We start from the raw sequence: 19,601 nt of genomic DNA, 5'->3' as shown, positions 1-19,601 counted from the left end.
TGCTGTGCTCTAAATGTTGAACATGAGTCACTATTGTACTGTAGGAGGAAACTAGGCTGCTCAGGGCACCTGCTCCGTGAACACAAATCTATACCATATTGGCTAAGAGATACTTCGCAGGTGGTTGAGTTTGGTTTTCAAAAATATTACTGTGTAACAAAATTCCTGCCGCGGCCAATGTGTTAATCACTCAACCCGACCGTTGCTAAGATGACCCTGCACTCTGACTTTTCTAGTGAATGCACTCACAGAAGGACTGCACATCTACAGATAATATGTTAATAAAATTTAACAAAGTAATTTACATATTAAAGTGTCATGTTCACCTGCTACTGTTCACTGGGTGACATTCTGATTAGTAACTACTTTCATTATTTCCTAAGAGTGGTGAGTGCAAAAACATGTTTCCAGATTTCTAAGGACACATCTGATTCATGGTGACGGACTGAGACGGCAGGTATAAATATCACAGATGTGCGTCACTTGCAAATTTATAGTCACTTACGAATGAAAATAATGACTGACTCAGACACAATGCGAAAAACTCCAGGCTTTTAAATATACAGTATAGCCAGATTTTGATTAGTGACCCTTTGCCAAGTCCTGTCCCTCGAACACAGACTGGCCAATCATAGCGTAGCATCACCCAGCTTCAACCAGGGTCTGACAGCTACACAGCTGTGCTGCATAGACTCTCAAATCATTTCAGACTTTTTTCATTTTCAAGCTGATTGAAAGGATTTTGAGCTAGTCATGGTTAAACGCTGTGCCTGGTGCACGTGTAATAATGATACTCATTACCCAAAAAAGTTGAAAGGAGATATACATCTCTTTCCTGTTCCAAAACCATGATCAAACCCTGAAAAGTGTAGGCTTGGCTAGCTAGCTACTGAGAGTGTATACACATGCTGCTTTTGCTTTCTAAGGTTTTTAACACTGAATAAATATCTACGCTGCTTTACAGGAACAGTGCAGAGAAGCAGGGAAACATTGAGGATATTCAACCAGCTGTGTGTCATCACCATGTGTGCAGATTAACGGTGTTTGGCTTCCCCCAGAGCTCCCTGTTTGTCTATCACAGGGTATCTGCAGGTTTCAGTAAGTTAAATTTAAGACTTTTTAAGACCTTTTTAATGCCACCTTGAATGGAATTTAAGACTAAAAAAACTATAAATATAAGCGAAGGTTGGGGGATCCCGCTGTACTATAACATCACTTAATTTGTAAAATTAGAAGTGGGGGAACACTTTTTTAAGCGGCACCAGAGCCGCTTCACTGCGCAACTCCGAATGGAATGGTTGTGACATCTAGTGTTGTCACGGTACCAAAATTGGGACCCACGGTACGATACCAGTGAAAGTATCACGGTTCTGAGTAGTATCATGATACCACAGCAAAAATGAGGCAGATGCGTCTTTTGTCATTTATAAAAAGATAAATCACTTTTCTATAATACATCAATGATATTTCAATGGAATAAATTACTTATTGACTTATTCATAGAAAAACAGCATCAATAGGCTAAGTGATACATGGGGGGATAAAAATAAAATAAATAAATAAAATAAAAATCAACCAGCCACCCTCCTCCCCTGACAAGTAAAGAACAGTCCCTAAAGTGCGGTGAGGTTTGTGGACCGTTACCTGCCACAAAAAGACTAATGTGAACGGCAGTCATGACGCCAACCAAAGAGGAAATTAGGCTACTGGACCTGGAGTCGGACTTCTCTGTCGCCGCATATAAACCGTTATTTTGCGCTGCAGAGCCACCGTAGGCTATTTGACCACCGTATTCCTGTCTGTGACCCCTGTTCAACCCACAACCTGCATGATTCGCCTTTCGTTTCTGCTGCTGGTTGAAATCTGGGGAACTGCCACCATTGGTCCGACATCCCATTGTTCCGACCATATTAAACTCATTGTTCCGAAGTCCATTCCGAAATCATCATGATGCCCTGTGGTTAAGGTCTAGTTAGGTTTAGGCACAAAAACCACTTGATTAGGGTCAGGAAAAGATCATGGTGTGGGTTAAAATGAAAAAGAAAATGACAAACTCATAAGCCGTGAGCCTGCTCCGCCTCAAGCCGGTCGCGGTGCACCATACGCCTGCAGCGAGCCGTTCAGCACCGCGGACAGTTGGACTAATGGGATGTCGAACCAATGGGCTGTCGAACCAATGGCATGGACCCGAAATCTGTACACACACGGCGTGCTGAATGATTTATTTCGCTGGCACAAAACTATTTTTAGTCGCAAATGCGAGTAAAATGCTCACACGTAGAGCTCTGTGGAAAACAAATCACTGCCGACAAGTAAAAAGTCATAAATAATAACTTCCACTGCTCAAAGATACTCACATGTCTGGAAAACAAACCACTACAGCAGCATATTGAGTGCCAGGTGGCCAGCGCGCGCCATTAAGCCCTTTTCACACAGAGCGCGCAAAGCGCAGACCTCCTCCGACGTACCCATTCATTGTGTATGTGCTACCACCAGCGCACGCCGTTATTGGACGGCACATGGATACTCACAGAAAAGTGCCGCGAGAATAAAAAAAAGAAAAGAAATAAAGTCAGATTAAATATTCCTTCCACAACAATTTTAAGACCTTTGATGAATTTAAGACCAATCTGAGACATTTCTAATGAATTTAATACATTTTCAGGCCTTACTTTTAGATACATGAATTTAAGACGTTTTAAGACTTTTCAAGGATCCGCGGATACCCTGTATCAGCAGAGGTCCAGGCCGGTAGTAAAGGGGGAGGCCAAACACCATTCATCTACGATGACACACAGCTGGCTGAATATCAGCAAAGTTTACTTTTCATTTCACTGACTTCTGCCTCCATTGTCAGGTGATGTGGTGGCTTACTTTTACACTTGTCTTTTTGACCTGTTTTTGCTGCAGATTTGACATCCTGGATATATCCTTCAAACGCATATTAACGTCTGCTTCTTTCTTACGTTGTTTCTTTGTTTTTTTCCCCAAAAAATTTACAATATTTCTTCAGGAATTGCAGTTTGACAGTGTGAGCTCCATGCTACTCCAACAGCCTGACAGACCATATCAAAGGCGCAGGGCTTAGCAAAGCCAGTGCAAGGAGAACCTTTATATGTTTGTGTATCTCTAAAGCAAGGTTCTCAGTATCTTAGAGATGTTTCTTTCATCACAGATGCCCTCTGTTCTGCACACTTGCATGTGTGAAGGTTAAACAGACCAAAATTCCATAAATAGATAGATATATCAGCGGTAAGACAGTGTGCAGGACTGTCGTTAATATAAATGTATGGACTGAAAAAAATCTCTGACGTTGAAGATGTCACATGACCTGCATTTTCAAATTTCACTACTGAAGAGTGCCGCTTCTTGGGGTTTGGAGTAAAGAGAGCAACAGAGAGAGTGAAGTCTTTTGAACAGAGAGAAGTGTGTGCAGGGTTTGTTGTGAAATAGCTACAGGAAGTCTTGTATGATAGATACTGGCTTTATCTTGGCGCATGCTATTTAGGTTTTAACTGAGGTTAGAAGTCAGTGGATTAATTTCACACAGAGAATACGATTGGTATGATTGGTATGGTAGTGAGCTGAAAACACTTACCGCAGTAAACCTAAAACCTCTGGCAAACATAATTAAGCTTAGTAGTGTTCTTCCCTGCACTGTGGCTATGTGGGTGTCATCATATAGGCTTTCAACAGCAGCTACTGCGAGTACAAGACTGTGTTGAAAGACTTATTACTCATAACTTGTATTTGAGAGAACACTGAGAAAAAAGGATAACCAAAACAGTGTCAGACATTCAGTTTGAACAATGAGCAATGTTTGAGCAATGTTGGAGACGAGGTAAAATTAAAATCAAACTAAATGACCCACATGTAGTGTATTCAGAGGATGATGCAGTGGGTGAGACAAAGAGAGAAGGAAACAGACAGATTAAATTTCAAATTACTCCCAGAATATTGGTCTTTTCCTGTGGATTTAGTGCTTAAATGGAAGCAGTATGTTAAGGGGTTTGGCATGAGGATGGTAAAAAGTTCCTCACGTGCTGCTGACATGACACACCCTGTCTAGACACACGATCGGCCTCCATTTTTTAATCCTGCTCAAGAGCACAGCATGTTGCACACTGACACAGAGGGGCGACCTCTTTGCTGTTTAATAATAAACACTGCTAACAGCACATAACCTGACACGTTGGAATGAACTGCTGCTGTTGCTGCTTCGGACTTTGCGTGCAGAGTTTATTTTCCAAACCAGAGAAAAGGCCTGTACATGTGTGTATCCTCACCATATTAGTGATCTCTGGGTAAGCAGATTCCACCAGCACCCCTCTGTTGGTAGAAACATAGTCCACAAGCTCGTTGAGCGTGGCCCTCTTGATCTCCTTGCTCTTCAGGTCCGTCACAGAGTCTAGGAAGTCGAAGAGCATGCAGCACTGCTGGAGTTTCTGGGTGAACAGCTCCTGCTGTTCTGTGGAGGGGGCATCTGGAATCACACAAAAGAAAGGAAATACACTGACTCATTGTGTAACTAGAACGTCAGGAAACGTCAGGTTGCTTGTGTTGTTAATTTCCTCTGTATTTCGGATCATGTTCATTTGTTTATAAGCTTTTATTAGTGAGTTTTAACGAGACAAAGTGTCGCAATTCAGAGTCACTGCTGGCTGCAAGTGCACTGCTACATGTAGCTACATGCCAAAGACAGGGAAACATGTAATCTGGTGGCCAATGCTGTTAATTTCTTCCCAACTTCAGATCATATTCCTGCTGGAACATGTCTGGTTGTGTTTAATTAGATCTAGATTCATAGTCAGAATACTTTATTGATCCCTGGGGGGAAATTAAAAGCTTTTATTGGTGATTTTGAACAGGAGAAAGTGGGGCAATACACAGTCATTCTCCAGCAGCAAGTACACTGCTACATGTAGCTACATGCTAATGCCAGGGAAACATGTACTCTTTGTCTCAGATGTTAATTTCTCCCCAGTTTTGAATCATATTACTGTTGGAACATGTCCGGTTGTGAAGATTTTGGTTTAGAAGCTTGACAGAAAGTGCAGCAACTACATGACATGCCCACCATACATACACGACTGTCTATGATCAGCCCCTTGGTCCAGCAGTGGAAGCCCTGAGCAAGATGCTAAGTTAGCATTAAGCTAACTATTAAGTGTTTGGTTAAAAGAGAGGCAGTTAAGGTAAGGGTTAAGCTTGGGGTTACACCCTATTACGTATAAAGGAGAATCATGCCTTCATGTATGATGAATTATGATGTGGATTACTGATACACTCGGCCTCATATTTATTTACCATACTGTCGCATTGTAGCAGGCTTCAAACAACTTTCACATTGGTGGTTGTCTTGTACTGTTGGGCAAGGTTTGGAGGGGGATATCGTACAGGCTACAAACGAAATTGGCTGCAGCTATACTCATCTCCCGTGATGCGGAAAACCTGCACGCTGACCTAACAGAGCAGACTGAACTTTTTTGGAAGGGGGGTTTAAAGAGACAGGCAGTAAAACAAAGTGTTTCAGAGGGTAAATACAGATGTTACATGAAAAAACAGTTTTTTGAACATTTATGAATTGTCACAGAAACAAAAAAAAATACAAGTATGAACCTGACAAAGAGCATAATACGTCCCCTTTAACATCCACAACTAATTAAAACCCTCAATGAGCGTAACTAAAGATACACTGGCATCAAACACATCAGCTGTATATCCTAAATTGTACTTTTTTTGCACACGGTTACATATTTGAACTAGACTTCCGGACAAATGGACACAATACAGCGTTGTGTTTTGCCACACAAAGGCAGCCCAGTCATTCTCGGCTTTGATTGTAAAGCCTTTTATGGATTAGACGGTAAGTGCGTTCAGGGTTATTAGAGCTGTCAAACTTGACCCCAGCTGAGCTATAAACAGCATTTGGCAGCCGTCCAGATATGCAGCGACACACTGTACAGTGATGTTCTGTTCCAACACAGCAGCGGCAGCTCGTCGCTGCACACACAGGCCTCCCTCTGTAACTGTGGCAGAGGGACGTCGTTAAGTAAACAGACGCCGCAGGTTTGATTTACAACACCTCAAGAACCAGAGACCCCAAAGGTCCTAGGGTTACGGTGATATAGATGCCATCCATGACACTTGTTGACACAGAGGTGCTAATTAATGTCTTCATTAAAATGTATGTCTAAATTGCACATCGTAAATCATTACAGTGACAATAGTACACTTTGCACTTTTATTGATCATTTTAGTTATTTGTTACAGCTCCTCATTAGTACTGTTTCCCATCTTTATCAGAACTTGAGTCACATGGATGTGATGCAGGGCTGAGGTCCTGTGTAAAAACAGTACAACACCAGTACTAGGGCTGGACGATTATGGCAAAAATAATAATCACGATTATTTTGATTGATATTGAAATCACGATAAGTTGATTGTGTTGCCTTGGGGGGCAGACACGACAGCGTGACAAACTTTGCAAACAATTTCCTTTTGCTCGACGTCCGTCAACTTGAAGCCAAAATGCTTCCAGATGACTGAAGTTGTCCTACCTTTCTTCTCAACCAAAGGCTGCCTTTCTGCCACGTTCTCAATTGCTCGCTCCACATATTATTGATCCACACACGTCACACGCTTGCTGCTGCTGCACATAACACAGGTGCATTCATACAGCCCTAACCAGTACCCTTAAAGTGATACAGATGCCAATACAGCACTTCATTCGATAACCGTCGTGAGTGACGTGTAGTAAAGCCATACTTTCAAACCTTTTCATTTTTAAACATCACACTAAACTAACAACTCCATCGCACTCGCTCAACTTCACCGCACCATCTGAGTGTGAGCTCAGCGCCAGGGACAGTTGTGAGAGTCCGTCTGTTCGTGCACACACAGTGGTAGAGCTAACTGTTAGCATTACATGTCTGGCATTACCTAATAGGTATTAACAGGTCTAAAAACAGAATCTAGCCATTTCGTGTCGGATGTTAACAAGCAGACATTGAATGACTCCAGAGACAGCAGCAACAGAAAGTTTGTTAATCCGGCGGGAAGTTGGGACGGTCCATGATCAGACCACAGGTGCAAAAAGGTTTAAATACAGGTATCTTTTGACTTAAGAGGTGTCAAAACTACTACTTGGTATTGGGTTAATTTGGTCGAAACCATAAAGGTATTGAGACCGATACCCAACCCTAATGTGACAAGAAGTAACTTTCAGTGAAGCAGTTCTCAATATACTTACAATAGCTAATGACACTCAAATGTAAAAGTATTGATATGCATTACTGTCCTGAAACACAATACCACTAAAAGAGTTAGTTGATTAATTGATTTGCTGATCGCCAGAAAAATAAAAAGGCAAATATTTTTTTAAGTAAAAATGCCAAACAGCTTCTCAACTATGCAAACCTGCCAATTTTTGTTGTTGTTTATGAGAATATTCTGGACATGAGTTAGTTAAGAGTTTTAAACTGTTGGTTGGGGGAAAAAACTATTTAAATATGTCGCTTTTTGCTCATGTGATGGTCCCTTTTTACTATTTTCTGATATTTTCTTTAGAGTAAATGGCCCATTAAAAGATAAGATTTGTTTGCTGCAGCCGTTAACACACTTGTACATTCACGCTCAAGTGCTACAAAGTGTATTATGTATTTATTTATTTATTTATAGTGTATTTCGAGGTGAGAAGTGTCACAGTGCAGATTTCCTTATTGAGTGACATTATGCAATTGAAAAGGCATTACCCATGAAATGGAGTGGCATAGGAACAACACACAGTCGGGCCCAGCCATAATATTCACACTGACTCTCACACCTAGTGAAAATGTTCCAGTGGTGTTGACAGCTGACGAAGTACTTACGCAAGTGAGCTCCACAGGTCAGACCACTGGCTGCTGCTCTGACTGAACTCAATATCTGAGTGTAACTACAACCCAGCTGACTTGTTAACACGCTTCTTTGTGTTAATGCCAAATTTCCAAAGTATCGAATCTCAAAGGATTCCACATCCAAAGAGCAGACTGAATACCGAAGTGGAACCAGAAAGGAAAGACAACCACGATGCCCCTGCGGCCTGATTGTACCGTTATTAACATGACACATGGGTGGCTCACATTTCTTCCCACTTGTGTAACGCTGGCTGTCAACACTTAGGGCAGGCATGCTGGATTCGAACCTTCAGTGTTTTCTAGGTGCACGTCAGTGATATGTTTAAGCCTCACTGTCACTGAGACTGCACCTTAAAGGAAAAGTTTGACATTTAGAGAAATGTGCTTAATGCTTTTGCCAGGAGCTAGATGAGAAGATCAGTAACAGACTCATGTTTTGTATTGTGAACACGAAGCTATGTACAGGAGATGGTCAGCTTTGGGGATGTTCCTAATGACTCATTTCCCCGACTTTTAAATGGAATTTTAAACTTACAGTAGTTGAGTAGTCTAACAGTAAGAAAACACTCAGAAAACTGTCAAAACTGAGCACAATTCAATCAGTGAGGTTAACAAACATTGTCAGAAAAATCTGTGTACGTTGTAAGAGCCATTTGAATTAGTTTACCACATTCTTAAATAACCAAAACAAATTTCAAGTGCCACTGAAATGCCTGGTACTATGCACTGTGCATTATGAGTATTGCACATAACCCCACGAAACATCATACCAACTCACTAAATAAAAGATACTTAAATGTATTTACTGTGTATTTAATATCCCAACTAATTCATTCAAACACACATGTCCAGGGTTCTCAGGATCTCCCATGTGCCCAAAAGCACCTCTCTCATTCAGCCTAGCAAGAAGACATCCAGCAAACATGAGTGTGAAAGGCTTGGGTATACTTTCTGTGTGAGAGATGTTGGGAATAGAATGATTTTATGTGTTTTACTATCAGTTGTGTTTCACTATATAAGTTTTAGATGTGTGAACAATGAGAATACTGAGATGATTTCAGCTGATCTGAATGTGTTTGCTTTGCAGAAGTGGAGAAGTACAGGAGAGGAAGAGACATGAAGTCTGAGGAGCACATACCGCAATGCTTTGATAATTAGTTTCATATATGGTAAAAAGAATAGAAAGTGATGTACAGATAGTAAGGTACAGCACGTGTAGGGAGTTGTGTTGTTCTCTTGTCTTTCAAAACAGGAACCACGCCCCCACTGTCAGCGGGAAGGAGTCAGATTAACACGAGGCAGGGGCGTGGTGTGGTGAAGGAGGAAGTGGAACTGCCAATGAGAAGAGGACAACGCCTTGCGTGCACAATGACATTCTGTTACGCTCAAATATACTGGGTCAGGGAAAGGACAGGAGGTCAGACTTCGTGAACTGACACACCTTTGTTGTTCGTCAGGGACGTGAAGTTGAGACCCAGAGCTCTGTAATTTTATTCCTTTACTGCTTAATAAACTACATTAACTGAGACTGAATATCTTCTCCTATTGCTTCATTAAAGAACACGCAGGACTGAGCTCACACATAGCACATTGGAGAGTAGGATGAGCCCCAAGTCCATCAGAGAGGAAGAGGTTGATGATCCCAACTCCTCCCATTTTCCCTCTGGGTATCCTAATAAGTTTAACCAGCTAGTATTTCTAGTGCCAACTGGTGAAGGTAGCAACGTTTAATCAACTAGTCAACTAACTGCGTATATACCCTGTTAGCTTAGCACAAACACTGGAAACAGTGGGAAACAGCTTGCCTAACAACACCTCTAAACCTCACTAATCAACACACTGTTTCTCATGTGTTTTAACTATACCAAAACCTTGGTGTAAAAATGACATATTGTGGTTTAATGGGGAGTTGTGTGCTAGACTATGTCTTGGCCAAGCGCAATCTCTTTCTGGAGTCTCAGCTGGTTGCCTGGCAACCTCACTGTGACCTCAAGACTCGACCAGAACATAACCACAAATAAAACGACAAATTTTAATTTCCAGACTTCCATGTTTGGAAATATTAAACAGAAAAGACAGAACATGTTAACTGCTGAGCTGTGGAGGTGCTGGACACAGATGTGTAAAGAGAACTGGATTCAGTGTTGGAGGCAGGGCATCGTTCATTTCTATGACAGTAGCTTAGTGCCACTGGAAACCAAAGAGTTCAATTGCAAGTTCAACTGTAAGTGAAATAAGTCATTTTGCTGGGTTGTGACACTCAAAAAATATATCCAATGATTCCCAGACATCTCTTTTATCATGCAAGTCAATGGTAGAAAATCCTTTCAGGTCACAAGGCCTCCGAACAGATGTAATACCACAGTTTGGCCACTATGAACGTTTGCTTCAAAGCCTGGCACACTTCCTGAGGGCCTAGTAAGGCAGGCAAATTCTGTTACTTTTGGACAGAGCCAGGCTAGCTGTTTCCCCCTGCTTTCAGTCTTTGTGCTAAGCTAAGCTAAATGGTTGCTAGCATTAGTTACACATTTACTGCACAGACATCAGAGTGGTATCAATCTTCTCATCTCACTCTCAGCAAGAAAGCAAATAAACGCATTTCCCTAAAGAGTCTGAGCTCTGAGGCTGATTTTTTGTAGATCTCAAATTCATTTTCTCTGCTTCACAATTCCATCATACTAAGTCACAGTCATGCATAAGAAGACAAACTTAGCCTCGCTGTTTGTTGCAAACAATGCAGGCAACATATTCACATATTCATAATGTGTTTTCTCTGAGCTTTCCGAGTAACCAAATGATTTTAATTCTTTACGGGGAATAGTCTCCATCCCCCAGAGAGGAGAGATGGCTGGGCCTGTTAGATACAGTCTGACATGTAGACGCTTTTCCCAATGTGAAGCTATTTTTGCCTTTTCAGATGTAGATGCATTAGTGCACAAATTCCTCCGGGTGCTTAGCGAGGAAGGAAAATATTTCTGTTGAAGCTATGTATGAAAACAAAGAAGATGAAAAAGCTCGAGACATCAGAGAGAAATTCCAAACTAATCAAACTGGATAAGACCGACATGGATTTTGTTTCAGAGCAATAAATGGTCACATTACTCTGAGGGATAAAACAGGAGTTCCTCACTCCTGCATAAAATGTTTCATCTCAGTGTCACAATGTGGCCGACGTTTAACAAAAGTAACCTGGACTGTACTGCGTATTCTTACACAAAGCGTCAGGAATCACTTAAACAATTATCTGAATGCAATAACATGCAATTTCATAACCACACATGGACAGGAGGAAGAAAGTGGCAGGGTTAAAAGACGGTACACAATGTGTAATTATTCCTTAGAGCGAGTTAGAGTAAATAACACAAATGGCTTAATTGTGTCTCTGCAAACACTGATGGCTTACAACTGAACTTCTGTATCTTCTGAGTACAAATGCTTTTACTGTAACTGCAGGAACACTGAATTCATCACTGACCCTAGCATGACCTCAAATGACACAAGAAGCATAGTTTCACCCCTAAACAGCAATTAAGAACAGAAACCATTACAAGTCAAATGTAATAAAACAGGATTTACAGGGACCTTGAACGGTTTCTGCACAATTTTGTGAGTAGCCATCACCCACAGGCTTCAACCATGTTCCTGTCGGTGGAATAAGATCCAAAAAGAATCACACACACACAATCTACTAAGTCCCAAAATAGGCTGCAGCTTTTTCTGTTGTTGTGGGAAAAAACCTTGATACAAAAAAGAAACAGAGCAGCTCATGGGCTCCGTATTTAGCAACACCAGGCCCTAAATATTGCCGACCGCTGTCATGTAGAAACCAAATGTTGCACAAGCTCTTCCATCATGATATTATTTTCTGGGTGTTATTTCATGTTGGTCGTATTTTTCAGTCAGCTGTACACGGGTGAATACCACATTGGTGTGTCACTATGGGACAAATACTATGTTGGGGTTTGTTAAGTACTATACTTGCAGAACAAAGCATGTTTGGAAGGCTGCACAATGTACAATGCTGTTGTTATTTCCAAATCCTATAATTGCATAACTAGCAGATTTGCTGAAATCAAGTCTTGTTGTTCGTGGCCTGAAGTTAAACTCTTCCCTGAATATGAATGAATGAAAGTTTGTTGTGAAAAAAACAAAGAAATTACCCATAAAACGAATCTGCAGTAATGTTTGTGATTAAACTGCAACCCACTGTACTGTAACATCTCGTGAAATTTAAAGTTCAATTCAATTTTTTGCACATTTCCATTTTCAATTTGTCATATTGTTGACTTTTTAAAAAGTACAACAATGGAGACACTGGAATTAAATTGAGTTTTGCCTGAATGAGCAGCTCTCAGAAACACAATCAGCATAACACACGTCAAAGACCAGATTTGGTGGCATAAACAGGAAATAGCTCTACAACCACAGCACTGCGCAGAGAGTTTGAAGAAAAGTTTCGGAAATTGTTCTATTAACCACATACAAGACAAATTAAAGGGGAACTACAACCATTTTCAAAATTCAAACATGTTAATCCTATGGTGTAGACAGTCAAAAAATATTTGTAAGATAATGTAGAGGATACTGAAAGCACCCAGGGGAATGTTCGGAGTATATGGGTACATTTTCTGTTTCGGAAAAAAAAACACCACAACAGAATAGAGCTCATTTAGGTATAAATTAGAGAACAAACAGGAGGCAGCAGGCCTCCATTATCCTCTATGGAGCAGCTCTAGACTTAATACCCTGTGACATCACGAGTTTGAGACTCACTTCTCTGGTTTCTGGTTTTGAGAGAGTAGCTCATGTTTGCAAATACTGACTGAACTTCCCTAGACCATGGACTTACTATACTGGCATTCCTAAATTAGGTGGCGTTCCCCTTTAAAGGGAAAACCTAAATACATGAGACATAAATGACTGATAGGTACAAAGTTGCCTTCACAGTCACCATATCTCAACCTAGCCAATCATCTAGAAGATGTTTGAGCCAAGTTAGACTGCCATAAACTTTTTTACTATTACCTTAACCTTTTTTTGCCTTAAATATACGCACAATACTGTACCTCACAATGGCAAACAAAAGATTATTTTACAAACATTTGCAAAGGTGTTAAAATTTGAAATACATACAGCATCTCTTCAAACCCTTTGCTGTGAGACTCAAAATTTAGCTTAGATGCATCTGTAGGATTTAGAGGCATCTACTGGCAGACATGCTGTGTAATATTCATAACTATGTTTTCATTAGTTTATAATCACCTCAAACTGAGACTCATTATGTTTTTATAAACTTAGAATGAGCCATTTATATCTATACAGTCCTCGTCCAACAAGGTAATGCTGAAAAAGGTCTGACAATTTACAACTGATGCCAGAAAAAAAGCACAACTCACAAAAATTGTTTTCAGCGGAGTCCAACGAGATAATATGAATGCTTTAAATTTCAAGAATCCATTAATTTGAAACCAAAACTTCTCCCAGAGTTGACCACAAGCCAAACTAAATAGTTAGACCTCTTTGATATTAGACAGGCGTAAAAGAAAGTGTACAAATCTACTGTAGACGCAAGCTTCAACATCCAATACTACCCAATTCAATTACAAATGTTAATTTTAAAGCAGTACCCAGTTTTCTCAGCATCATGTTAAAACAATATCTGCATCATCATTGTTAATTATGTGTTGCATGTGAGCAGAATGAGTGATTCAGTCTGAGGATAACTGCAGTTATGCAACCTTTTTCCGTTAAGGCATCCCATGTTTCACAGCCCTAATGACTGATGTGTGTTGTGCCCTGAATGATTAGAGTTCTGCTGCAGCAGAGGGCAACAGTAATGGACACTGCATTTATGGCAATCATGCAGATTTTTCTGAATACAAACAGGAATACATATGTGATTTAAGTGAAAGTGCATGATTATAGTTTTTAAAATCATTTCACAATAATAACTCTCTTAAATGTTATAACATGCCGCTGTATTAGGAAGACTAAATGTACAAAAGCATTTTTTTCAGAGCTATGAGTGTTTGACTCTGCAGCTAGAGTAAAGTGCCTGATCTCTATTTGCATTTTGATTAATATTGTTAAGTGCCAACAGAACCTTGCATCTCTTTTCAATCCAAAATGTGGTTAAACAGAAACTATAATCTCAATGTGTTATCCTCTTTCAAACTGTAAGGGACAGAATCAAATCATAGAAATCTTAGTATTAAGGTTCATTTTTTACAGAGGCTCATCTGACTATTTGACTTCTGTGAATAATTTGGCTCTTGGTAAAAACCTCCTCAACAATGAACGCTGACGGGATTCTACCTTGGAGAAGTTTCAGCTGGTTGCAATCTGCGATTCACTGCTAGACGCCACCAAATCCCCCTAGATCTTATCCACTTCACCTTAAAGGACAGATTTGTAGTGTGACCATAGTAAACTATTCACCATGATGGTAGAAACAATTGGGGTCTTGACCTGTTCACAGTCAAACAACATATTTATATTATGCCTCAGAAAATCTGCTTTACACTAATACCTGCCCTTTTGGTGCCATCAACATTTCACAGAACTACAGCCAAGCAGACAGAGACCAAAACAAACTGAAGGAGAGTATGCAGGTCAGGTGACCTCTGCACAGTGACAGATTAGTGTTGCACAGTCTCTGTCATTTTGGACGGTACCATTAACAGTTCACTTAGAGTTGTCTCTGCTTTGATGTGTTTAATAAGTACACTGTGTTCACCTCTATAGACCTACCAAGTTATGAGTTCATGATTAAGCGCTCGTGCAAAGAGAAGGTCGTACACACCGCCGCTTGTCTGAAAAATGTTTTATTTAACTATGACCTGTTTCAAAGGTGCATTGAGGAATCTTTCTATGGCCACAAAAGGCTCAGTGTTTCAGGGTTATTGATTGTTAATGTCAGGAGAAAGACCGTGATTTAGGTCTGCTGATTTCACAGAACAGACATTAAAAGCAAGGCCTGCCTGGGAGGCTGAATCCAGAGGAAAAACGTCCCCTGACTCTGCATTTTCAGCAAGTGTAGTGCTAAGAGTAGATTGTACTGTTAAATTATGACTTCAGACTGCTTTACACATCTTCCCTCTTCCTTGACAATCATCTTTAGCATGGAAAACTATGAGGAGTGAAAAGGTTTATGCCAAAACAAATCACATTTCATGTTAAAAAAAAGTGGATAAACTAGAAGGGTTTCTTATTTGGCCATAACTTCAGAGCACCAGCTAACAACTCACAGTCGGAGATGACAGTAAGCTCTGCTACGTCTGCAGGTGCTCTTGTTAAAGCTCCAGTGTTGTCTGCATTCCAGCCTATTAGACAGTCATATAGTCTAAGGAAGAGACATAAGGAAATGACTTAATGAGGCTTCCTGGTAACATCTCATTAAACACACTGAGGAGCACGTGAAGTGCTTCAGACTGTGCAGACTATGACTGGTGAGTTGTAAGAAAACAGGAGTGACAGTCTACTGTAGGCCTAATGTGACCATTAATGCATGACAGCAGTAATGCCATGTAGGTCGTACTGTAGCTGCTGAACTGGTTGGATAAGACATGCACAATTTATTTCAGCCTTGTTTAGAGTGCACATTAGAATAATGCTGGCACAATACGTGACAACAGCAACAAAAAGCAGCTTCAAGAATCTGTAAAACAGTTTTAATGTAAACTACAAACTGTACGTGTCAGTCAAGTAAAGAAAATATAAAGGGCGAGAGGGATTTAATGCACACAGCCCGACTGCAAAGAAACAAAATAAGGAAAAGACAAAAAAAACTCTTACATCTTACTTTCATCACAAAATTATAATATTATTAGCACAGTTCCCACAATCATGGAAAACCTGGAAAAGTCATGGAATTAGTATAACTCATCAAACGTTCGAAAGAGTCATGAACTTTTTGTTGTAATAAAATTAAATGTTACAGTAATCTTCCGTAAATAGAATAGCCAGAATATTTTGTGTTGACACGCTACATACGCACAAATAACTTAAATACGTGCGTGAAATCGCTCAGTCGATGAATGAGCTTCCACTGGTACGTCCTCAACGTCATATATCCCCGGAAGATCTCAATGCTGATTGGCTATCGTGGCAGGAAGTGGTCGCTGAAGCTCAGATTTTTCATCTCCCCTGAATGAACGTATGATGCAAAATCGCGCTACTTACTTCATTCCCGCTGCTATATTCATGTATTTCTTGTCATTCGTGCCACGTCCATTGCACCACCTGGCGGGAATTTGCATCTAATCGCGTCTTTACATTGACTTTACATGTAAGTCACTTCTGAAATCGTTTTGTTCGCAACATAAGACTGTGCCCACGGTTTTAAGTATAAGAAGTGAATATGAACGTAACCAACTATTAAAGATTGGAAAAGCTGCAGATTAATTTCCATACGATACTTAGCACGTCGAGAAAAGTATACTAAACAATTCCGTTCGTGTTAAAAATTGTGAATGGTGCACGAAATTTTATTATGGGTCCTTAAGAAGTCGTGGAAAAGTTTTAAAATTTTGTACGTGAACATGTGTGGGTACTCTATATTATCAATGTTATTATCAATATAAGTAGTAGAAGTAGCAAATGAAAACCTGGCTTAACAACATTAAACAAGAGTATAAAGAGTATGAAGAGTATAAAGTTCAGCTTTATACTTTGTGAATTTGCCTAGCGGTGAGTGAACACTTCGTCTACTCATACCTTAACAAATTACATGTGTTATTTATACTTTCTTAGTGGGTTACAGTGTCTGTCCATCTTTGGTTTTGGAGAACTTGCATTTAATACACATAATAGAAGGTGTAGTCAACTCAGGTAATGTACACTTCACCCGTCTCTCCTTGCCTGTGCTCTGCTCCTCTGTTTGGTGTGTGTTGTGTATGTTGTTCTCAGTTAACAGCGAGAAGAGAGAAACTATCATGACCAAAATTACAGCAAAACACGGTAAAGACTTTCACACTGAGCTGAAATGAAATTAACACACATACATTAGGTAAATAACATACTTTGTTTATTCTTTCAGGGAGGACGGGGGCTCCAGTTGAGCAGGCAGACCACCCACCCCTCAAGCCAGTTTGTAGGAGAAATACTGTTTATTATTTCTTCAGTTAGAGAGCAACAGTATAGCAAAGAATAAAGGCCCAATGAGACATTTATATGAGGCAATAAAAAAAGTAAAAGCACAGCAGTTCAGCAATGATTTCAAGCCTAATCCTGACACCAATATTTTCTCTCGCCTGTCATTCCTCAGAAATACTTTGTTAGCTTGCCCCATGTTTGCCAGAAGGGTGTGTTAGTTTGTGTGTGTGAGTGTGTGTATAAGACAGCACATGGCCAACACATTCTTTCATTTTGCTAGGAATCTTATCTTTAACTGTATTTTGTGAAAACATAACACAATATGACCATATGATGATGACGACGACGACGACGACGACGACAGGTTTCCACTCAAAGTCAACAGACAACAATACCTGGTCACTGCACAGCCCCAATAGTTAAGATAAGGCAGATGATAGTGATCTAAATACCAGCTATTAATAAACTGTCAGTGGGAGCATTAATCAGCTTTAAGGCAATCAACCAGATAAGTAGCTGACTAAAGGTAGCACTATCAAACAATGTCAGACATGTGGCGGTGTAAGTTAACTTTAAACAGCAATGACAATTTAGCTTTAACTATGATGATTCTGAGGCAAATCCTAATTTGTTCTTCAGGATTTAAAGCAGCTGAAGCATTGAGGATTGTTTTAGTTTCTTGAATGTTAAGTCAAACATCAGCAGCTTTAGTTGCCACAAGTCTTAAAACTGTCTTTGAGAAATTAGAGTAGAAGATGGTGTGAAAAATGGGGCTGGGTGCTGTTCACATTTGAACCAATACTTGGGAGTTGGGTACCGCTGTCCAACCCACTTTTGTAATAACAAACACATAATTTTTGAGCAAGTAATTCTGCTCTTTTCTAATCACACATAGAGCCGTGTGTGTGTCTGCACGTGTATGCATGTCTTTTCAAATTTCTCGCTCAGTGTTTAGACACAACTGACAAATGTGTGACATAAATATGTAATATACAGAACACAATTACGAACAGCATGGATAGAAGGCTATTTCTAAAATTAAATAGTTAAGAAAAAAGACCAGACAGACCGAAACTATCAACGCTGCAGCGATAGTTTCAGCTTGCTGTGAAGCCGATGGAGCTCCATGACTGGCTTCCCTACTTTGAGGCACTTGACAGTGCTTCCACCTCCTCTCTGAACCCAGTGGATCAGCAGAGCTCCACTGCCTCTGCCGTGAAGCATCCCAAAGCCAGCCATGAAATTCTGTGGGCAGCCGCCCTCTGTCTGAACCTAGCATTCTCACCTAGGTGTGCACTGTGGTACCGAAATTTGGCACCAATTGATTTGATTTCAGTACTCAACTCAAGTTTGAAAAGACAAGGGAGAAGAGAGAGAGAGCGCAAAAATACAGAAAGAGTGATATAGTGAGAACACTAGTGGCAACTCTAATATCAACTGTCATCCTCTTTAGAGTAAAAGGCGGGAGGGTGGTTGTCTTTAGTCACCAGGCCACCCTGAAATGGAGTTAACAGTTGCATGAATGAAAAACTGCAAACTGCCATCAAAGAACACCGTATGAAACATTAAAAAAGCAGCAATGAGGGCCATAAACTGGATGCTGTTGTCGGCCAATCATCCTCCAGCAGAATGCTAAGAAGTAACAGCTGTGGCTAATAGGTTTGTTTACCCAACTGGGAGTTTCAGTAGTTCACCAGACATCATTTAGAGGGTGTTTCAAGATCATGTTTAACAACTGAATGGAAGAATCAAAGTAGGTCAGAGGATATGAAATGTTTTCCCCCTAATTCCAGTTATTTATCACTGATGTAAGTTTTATTAGGTGTCGACTTAAAGTCTAAACAAGTAAAAAGGAGGGGGGGAGGGGGGTTAGGTTTTGTTTCAGCTAGTTTCTAATTACAAGCCCATTTAACACCAAAAACAGTTTCCACTGCTCATTCAAAGATATACAGAAAAAAACACAAGTACAAGAGCAGAAAGGCAAACCTTTTCTCTGTCCGAGGATGATCAAAACATGAAAGGGAAACTAATCCTTTGAAAGAAATTTAACTCTTTAGAGCACGGGTCTTCAATAGGATATAGGCTAACTGTCACCCATTTGCAATCATGAAAGCTGGCTAAAGCTAAATCACTGTGTGGCACGTTTTTTGTACTGGTATGTCAAGTGTGCGGACATCCTTGGGAGCCCCAATGGTATGTTTTGTAACTTTCCAGGCAACAGACTGTGTCATACTGTCCTCTTTAGAAACCACCGACTAAAGTTCATCGGCTGAGGCTAGCACGCTTAGCAATGCTTCAACTGCTGCTGACTTAACAGCAACAGGCAAGTGCAAACGAGACAAGACCCAAAAATATTAGAGAGACTTATCTCTAGTCGAGCTCAGTTTTATACAACATATGTAGCAGGTGGTCCCTACTCCATCTCTCTTAAAGCTCACTGGCCTGAAAAGTGTTGAAGGGCCCTGCTTGAGAGGTTTAGTTCTATTTTGGACTTTATAGTGTTGTACTATGAAAAGTAATCCAGCCTGTAAGGAAACTTCTAGTGCTGTTTTACTCACATTACCTATGTGGGTTACTCTGAAACTTGAGTATGTGTTACAGTTGCTGAGA

At 40.3% G+C, this 19,601-nt stretch overlaps 1 protein-coding gene across 1 annotated transcript in view; it reads right to left on the bottom strand.

Moving 5' to 3' along the window:
- Nucleotides 1–19,601, bottom strand: part of ppp2r5a (protein phosphatase 2, regulatory subunit B', alpha isoform) — a 69,188-nt gene that overhangs the window by 37,443 nt on the left and 12,144 nt on the right. Inside the window, exon 2 of the mRNA XM_049589116.1 lies at nt 4,287–4,483. Within this exon, the coding sequence (XP_049445073.1) occupies nt 4,287–4,483 (197 nt within the window). The remainder of the gene's footprint in view (nt 1–4,286; nt 4,484–19,601) is intronic.

Source organism: Epinephelus fuscoguttatus, linkage group LG11 (assembly GCF_011397635.1).
Source record: "Epinephelus fuscoguttatus linkage group LG11, E.fuscoguttatus.final_Chr_v1".
NCBI classification, from domain to species: Eukaryota; Metazoa; Chordata; class Actinopteri; order Perciformes; family Serranidae; genus Epinephelus; species Epinephelus fuscoguttatus.
This window is presented reverse-complemented; position numbering and strand designations above follow the sequence as displayed.